The sequence below is a fragment of the Oncorhynchus mykiss genome, chromosome 9 (assembly GCF_013265735.2).
Source record: "Oncorhynchus mykiss isolate Arlee chromosome 9, USDA_OmykA_1.1, whole genome shotgun sequence".
Lineage (NCBI taxonomy): Eukaryota > Metazoa > Chordata > Actinopteri > Salmoniformes > Salmonidae > Oncorhynchus > Oncorhynchus mykiss.
In genome coordinates, this window is record NC_048573.1 from 7,067,838 (window position 1) to 7,074,649 (window position 6,812).

Sequence of the window (6,812 nt, forward strand, 5' to 3'; positions counted from 1 at the left end):
GCCTATTGTTTTTATGCAGATATTTTTGAAGAATTGCATGACAATCCCTCGCCAATTGGACGGAAACCTAGCTCGTGTCAATTTTGAATGATAATTCTTCCCAGTTTTACCGGTGAAACGTCCATGAAGCATCTGCATGCCAACCATTTGATCTCAATCAGTTTCATGGGAATATGCATTTCGATGTTCTTAGTTATCTAGAGTTGTTTCTAATGATGTACAGTGTGCGAATTGTAGAGCAGAGGGTGTTAACAAACTGTAGCCTACCTGTGTTTTGTTTCAATCAAAGCACATATTTAGCCTTGTGGCGCATGCTACACTATGCTATTATATTCGGTTCTGTTATGTCGAATACTGTGATCGTGATGCAATCTGGCAGACATTGATTCAGCTTTGATCTAACTTAAACGAGCACCATTCACCAGAGTAGCATGTTTTCTGCAAGTTGTAGAGAATATCATACATGTGCAGAAGCTTCAGGGCCTTTAGCTGTTGGGAAGAGGGGTCCAGTAAACTTAGGATCCAAATCTATTCCATATCAAAATATAGGATAATCTGTAAGAATAAATTATTTATCAGAAGTAAACTGAATATAATTACTCAATACAATATTAAATTAATATCAATCATGAATGAGCAGTATTTAGTGAAAATGGATGAGAAAAACTCTTGGACAGACACACATTTTCTGTAAAGTAAACATGTTTTAATATATCGAAAACATCAAGTCAGACCATTCTCTCGGTACATTTAGAGACATTCTAAAATGCAAAACTTCATAAAAGATATCTGTCAGGAGTAAATTTATCCACAAAAACAAAGATAATTGTTTACACATTTTAAATGACCACATGTTCACAATATTTGCTGATTTAACCATCAGGCCGATGCAAAAGATTAGGGGAGGACCACCTCACTTGCAAATAGTAAACCCTGAACTGTTGGATTATTACATCATAATTGAAATCAAATCAAACTTTATTTACATAGAAAGCTTTACAAAAGTACGTTCACCACACATGTATTTATCTGAATCCTACATCATGAATGATCCAGAGTTGCTTTGCTTTTGTTGTCCACATCCTGCCTTTTAATTCCCGTCTTCCGACAGAAGATCTTTGTCCTAATTTTCATCCTGTTTTCCTCCTTTGTGGATGTTTTTCACATGCGTCAGCAGGTTAGACTTTTGAGTGAAGCTTTTCTCACAGTCTCCACAGCTAAATGGTTTCTCTCCTGTGTGAGTCAGTTTATGCTTCCTTAGGTTCCCCTTCAAATTGAAGCTTTTCCCACAGTCACCACAGCTAAATGGTTTCTCTCCTGTGTGAGTCCTTATATGATCTGTAAGGTTCCCCTTCTGATAGAAGCTTTTCCCACAGACACCACAGCTAAATGGTTTCTGTTGTGTGTGAGTCAGTATATGTTTCCTTAGGTCTCCCTTCTGATAGAAGCTTTTCCCACAGTCACCACAGCTAAATGGTTTCTCTCCCGTGTGAGTCAGTTTGTGCAAGTTCAGGTTTCCCTTCTGACTGAAGCTTTTCCCACAGTCACCACAGCCAAATGGTTTCTCTCCTGTGTGAATACTCATGTGCCTGGACAGATCTCCTTTGTATTTGATGATCTTTCCACAAACTGGACAGATACAGGGTTTTCCACTGTGACAGAGTTGGACATGGGCCTTCAGTTTACAGGTGGAGTTGTAGTGTTTATTGCCGAAGCTGCATTCACTGAGTCTCTTCTTGGTGAGAGTCATATGCCTCTGCAGGTCAGCTTTCGGAGCAAACGTTTCACCACAGTCACGAAAGTGGCTAGTTTTTCTAGGCGTGGTGCTGGGTTTGGAACAGTGTTCCCCCATTGGTGGGTTGGGATCCAATGGTGGACTGGGATCCAATGGTGGGCTACTGTCAAGTCCTACTGTGTAGCTGCCTACAGCTGAACTGCGTCTGGAGGCATTGTTTTGATTATCTGGAGGGTCACAGGGAATGTTGAGACCCTTAATGTGGGTCACAGTGACAAAAGGTGTGAGATTCACTGGTTTAGAGTCTCTCTCTCTGTTCTCCACAGTCTGGGTTTGGGGATGAGTCAAGGACTGAAGTGGGTCCTCCTGATCACATTCACTTTTCAAACAGGAAGGAGAGAATATGAACTCTATGATATCAGGCTCTACCACTTGAAGCTGCTCTTCCTCCTGACTGGTCCTGACTTCCTCCTGTTCCTCTTTAATCTGTTTGGTCTCTGGGTCCTTCTGTCCCAGACTGGGGCTCCACTCCTGCTCACAGTGCTGCTGCTCAGGGGGAACCTCCTCTTCAGAGACAGAGAGCTGCAGGGAGTCTGGAGAGAAGGAGACGAGGGTAGAGGTTACCTGCCCGAGAATTACATTTACATTTGGAATCACTCATGAATTATAGATCTCTATGATTTTAAAATATCAAATGGCTTTATTGGCATGTATGTCTACACAGCCTTTAAACACAGCCTTTAAACACAGCCTTTAAATAGAGTCTTTAAACACAGCCTTTAAACATGTCTGAGTGAAGTTATCTGGTTATTTTCTCTCATTCACTTGGGTACTCAATCCTATTATGGAACACACCGCGGCCAACATGTACATGCAAAAACAACATATCGTATCTTTTTTTTTCTTCCCTTTCCTAACATATCGTATCAAACATCATTTGTGACAGGCAGAGGACGTAATGGTGACGTGTGACGCTCCTGTCCGAGCAACGGAAAGCATTGGCACGTCGGGACTATTTTTTTTATATCACCGAAGGTCTAACCACTTTAATAATTTAGTATAACTATATCTAACTATCAGTATATCTAAATACGAACCTATTCTACATAGTTGTATCTCTGGTGTCCTCCGCAGCAGTCTCCGTAGCCGATCATTCTCCTCCTGGTACTCCACTACCGTTTTCTCAACTGCACCGAAAATCTCCACAGCAGCCGCCGTTAAACGATCATTTAAAAACACACGCAACGACTGTAGTTTAGACATTTTCAGTGGATTCAGTATTTGGTTATTTAGATAGTATGGTTTCTTGGCATGGGTCCTCCTGATCACATTCACTTTTCACACAGCAAGGAGTGAATATGGAGTCTTTGGTATCAACGAGCCCCCGACACGTCCTAAATTCAGTGGTCTTTCTTTTACTCCACAAAAAAAATAATGTTCCAAATCAAAACAAACTCATTCCCAATCCTACTTCCGTGTTCAAGTCAATGAATCTTACAAAACTCATTGGTTCTAGTGGCGACGAACCCAGAAACACAGAACAGCGTCACCAGCTGGATGGGGGTGTGTGTTTACTGCTGTGCAAGTTAGTTCACTGACCAAGTAAGGTAGGAAATAATGACGACATGTGGACAAAGCAGTGGCTATCATAAGTATGACATGATCTGGGAGAATCAATTCGACTGTATCAATAACATCAGGGACACCATTCTCCCGTTACCGTGCCAGGCATTCCAAAATAAACGAACAAATAATCCAGTTTATAACGCTTTTTTTTTTAAACTCATTTTTGTAAAATATTTTTTCAATATATATTCCTACAAAGCAGAACCATTGATTTAGCTATTTAGATAAGCAACCAGATTGAACTATTGGTTTTAAGGTTAATAAAAACAAGAAGCTAAACATAGATGTGTTTTCGTTTGTTGAATCCTTTAAAATATGCCCATTTTAAACATATATTTTTTTGAAAAATCTAAAAGCTATTTCAGACTATTTAGACAAGTTAACTGGCTTAGTAGTATATCCCTCAGATCTGTGAGATTCCTGTAATATGTTGTACTACTGTTTGATCATTACGTCATCATTCAAATAAAATATAACTTTATTTACAGTGTGGTTGGAAAATATTGACACCCTTGATAAAAATGACTGCATAAAATAAATAATTAAAATATTGAGCTATATTGTATGCTAAAAAAAAATCACAGGTTTTCAATGAGGTTTCAAGTCCAGAGACGGATTCGGTGGCTAATTAACCATTTCTTTGTGGATTTTGACGTTTGCTTGGTGTTATTGTGTTGTTGGAAAATCCCCTTGCGGCCAAATTTCAGCTTTCTGGCAGAAACAACCAGGTTTTTGGCTAAAATGTCCTGGTACTGGGTAAAGTTCCTGATGCTGTTGACCTTAACAAGGGTCCCATGACCAGTGGAAGCAAAATAGCCCATAACATCAATGAGCCACCACCATATTTTACAGAAGGTTTTGGGGTTATTTTCACCTCATGAATTCTCATTTCACATACCTACTAAAAGATTCCATGACTACCATACATACCTGTATTCCCTTGACTACCATACACACCTGTAATCCCTTGACTACCATACACGCCTGTATTCCCTTGACTACCATACATAACTGTATTCCCTTGACTACCATACACACCTGTATTCCCTTGACTACCATACATACCATACATACCTGTATTCCCTTGACTACCATACACACCTGTATTCCCTTGACTACCATACATAACTGTATTCCCTTGACTACCATATATACCTGTATTCCCTTGACTACCATACATAACTGTATTCCCTTGACTACCATACATACCATATACACCTGTATTCCCTTGACTACCATACACACCTGTATTCCCTTGACTACCATACATAACTGTATTCCCTTGACTACCATACACACCTGTATTCCCTTGACTACCATACACACCTGTATTCCCTTGACTACCATACATACCATACATACCTGTATTCCCTTGACTACCATACACACCTGTATTCCCTTGACTACTATACACGCCTGTATTCCCTTGACTACCATACACACCATACATACCTGTAATCCCTTGACTACCATACACACCTGTATTCCCTTGACTACCATACACACCTGTAATCCCTTGACTACCATACATAACTGTATTCCCTTGACTACCATACATAACTGTATTCCCTTGACTACCATACACACCATACATACCTGTATTCCCTTGACTACCATACACACCTGTATTCCCTTGACTACCATACACACCTGTATTCCCTTGACTACCATACATACCATACATACCTGTATTCCCTTGACTACCATACACACTTGTATTCCCTTGACTACCATACATACCATACATACCTGTATTCCCTTGACTACCATACACACCTGTATTCCCTTGACTACCATACATACCTGTATTCCCTTGACTACCATACACACCTGTATTCCCTTGACTACCATACATACCTGTAATCCCTTGACTACCATACACACCTGTATTCCATTGACTACCATACACACCATACATACCTGTATTCCCTTGACTACCATACACGCCTGTATTCCCTTGACTACCATACACACCATACATACCTGTAATCCCTTGACTACCATACACACCTGTATTCCCTTGACTACCATACACACCTGTAATCCCTTGACTACCATACATAACTGTATTCCCTTGACTACCATACACACCTGTATTCCCTTGACTACCATACATACCATACATACCTGTATTCCCTTGACTACCATACACACCTGTATTCCCTTGACTACCATACATAACTGTATTCCCTTGACTACCATATATACCTGTATTCCCTTGACTACCATACATAACTGTATTCCCTTGACTACCATATATACCTGTATTCCCTTGACTACCATACATAACTGTATTCCCTTGACTACCATACATACCATATACACCTGTATTCCCTTGACTACCATACACACCTGTATTCCCTTGACTACCAAACATAACTGTATTCCCTTGACTACCATACATACCTGTAATCCCTTGACTACCATACACACCTGTATTCCCTTGACTACCATACACACCTGTATTCCCTTGACTACCATACACACCTGTATTCCCTTGACTACCATACATACCATACATACCTGTATTCCCTTGACTACCATACACACTTGTATTCCCTTGACTACCATACATACCTGTATTCCCTTGACTACCATACACAACTGTATTCCCTTGACTACCATACATACCTGTATTCCCTTGACTACCATACTCACCTGTATTCCCTTGACTACCATACATACCTGTATTGCCTTGACTACCATACATACCTGTAATCCCTTGACTACCATACACACCTGTATTCTCTTGACTACCATTCACACCATACATACCTGTATTCCCTTGACTACCATACACACCTGTATTCCCTTGACTACCATACACGCCTGTATTCCCTTGACTACCATACACACCATACATACCTGTAATCCCTTGACTACCATACACACCTGTATTCCCTTGACTACCATACACACCTGTAATCCCTTGACTACCATACATAACTGTATTCCCTTGACTACCATACATAACTGTATTCCATTGACTACCATACACACCATACATACCTGTATTCCCTTGACTACCATACACACCTGTATTCCCTTGACTACCATACATACCATACATACCTGTATTCCCTTGACTACCATACACACTTGTATTCCCTTGACTACCATACATACCATACATACCTGTATTCCCTTGACTACCATACACACCTGTATTCCCTTGACTACCATACATACCTGTATTCCCTTGACTACCATACACACCTGTATTCCCTTGACTACCATACATACCTGTATTCCCTTGACTACCATACATACCTGTAATCCCTTGACTACCATACACACCTGTATTCCCTTGACTACCATACACACCATACATACCTGTATTCCCTTGACTACCATACACACCTGTATTCCCTTGACTACCATACACGCCTGTATTCCCTTGACTACCATACACACCATACACACCTGTATTCCCTTGACTACCATACATACC

The 6,812-nt window shown here is 40.4% G+C and overlaps 2 protein-coding genes across 2 annotated transcripts in view; both read right to left on the bottom strand.

The window, feature by feature from the left end:
* Positions 1-689: 689 nt before the first annotated feature.
* LOC110531373 (zinc finger protein 629-like) lies at positions 690-3,282 on the bottom strand. The gene is made up of 2 exons (XM_021614564.2): positions 2,833-3,282; positions 690-2,328 (listed from the first exon to the last, which is right to left on the bottom strand). Exons 1-2 carry the CDS (start codon positions 2,996-2,998, stop codon positions 1,124-1,126), a joined length of 1,371 nt encoding a protein of 456 aa, XP_021470239.2. The 5' UTR covers positions 2,999-3,282; the 3' UTR covers positions 690-1,123.
* Positions 3,283-4,119: 837 nt separating this feature from the next.
* The window catches only part of LOC118966172, a 2,795-nt gene continuing 102 nt past the window's right edge, over positions 4,120-6,812 (bottom strand). The window contains exons 1-2 of the mRNA XM_036989271.1: positions 5,273-6,812; positions 4,120-5,218 (exon numbers count right to left, since the gene is read on the bottom strand). The exon at positions 5,273-6,812 is cut by the window's right edge and continues 102 nt beyond it. Of these exons, the coding sequence (XP_036845166.1) occupies positions 4,247-5,218; positions 5,273-6,121 (1,821 nt within the window). The 5' untranslated portion in view covers positions 6,122-6,812 and the 3' untranslated portion in view covers positions 4,120-4,246. The remainder of the gene's footprint in view (positions 5,219-5,272) is intronic.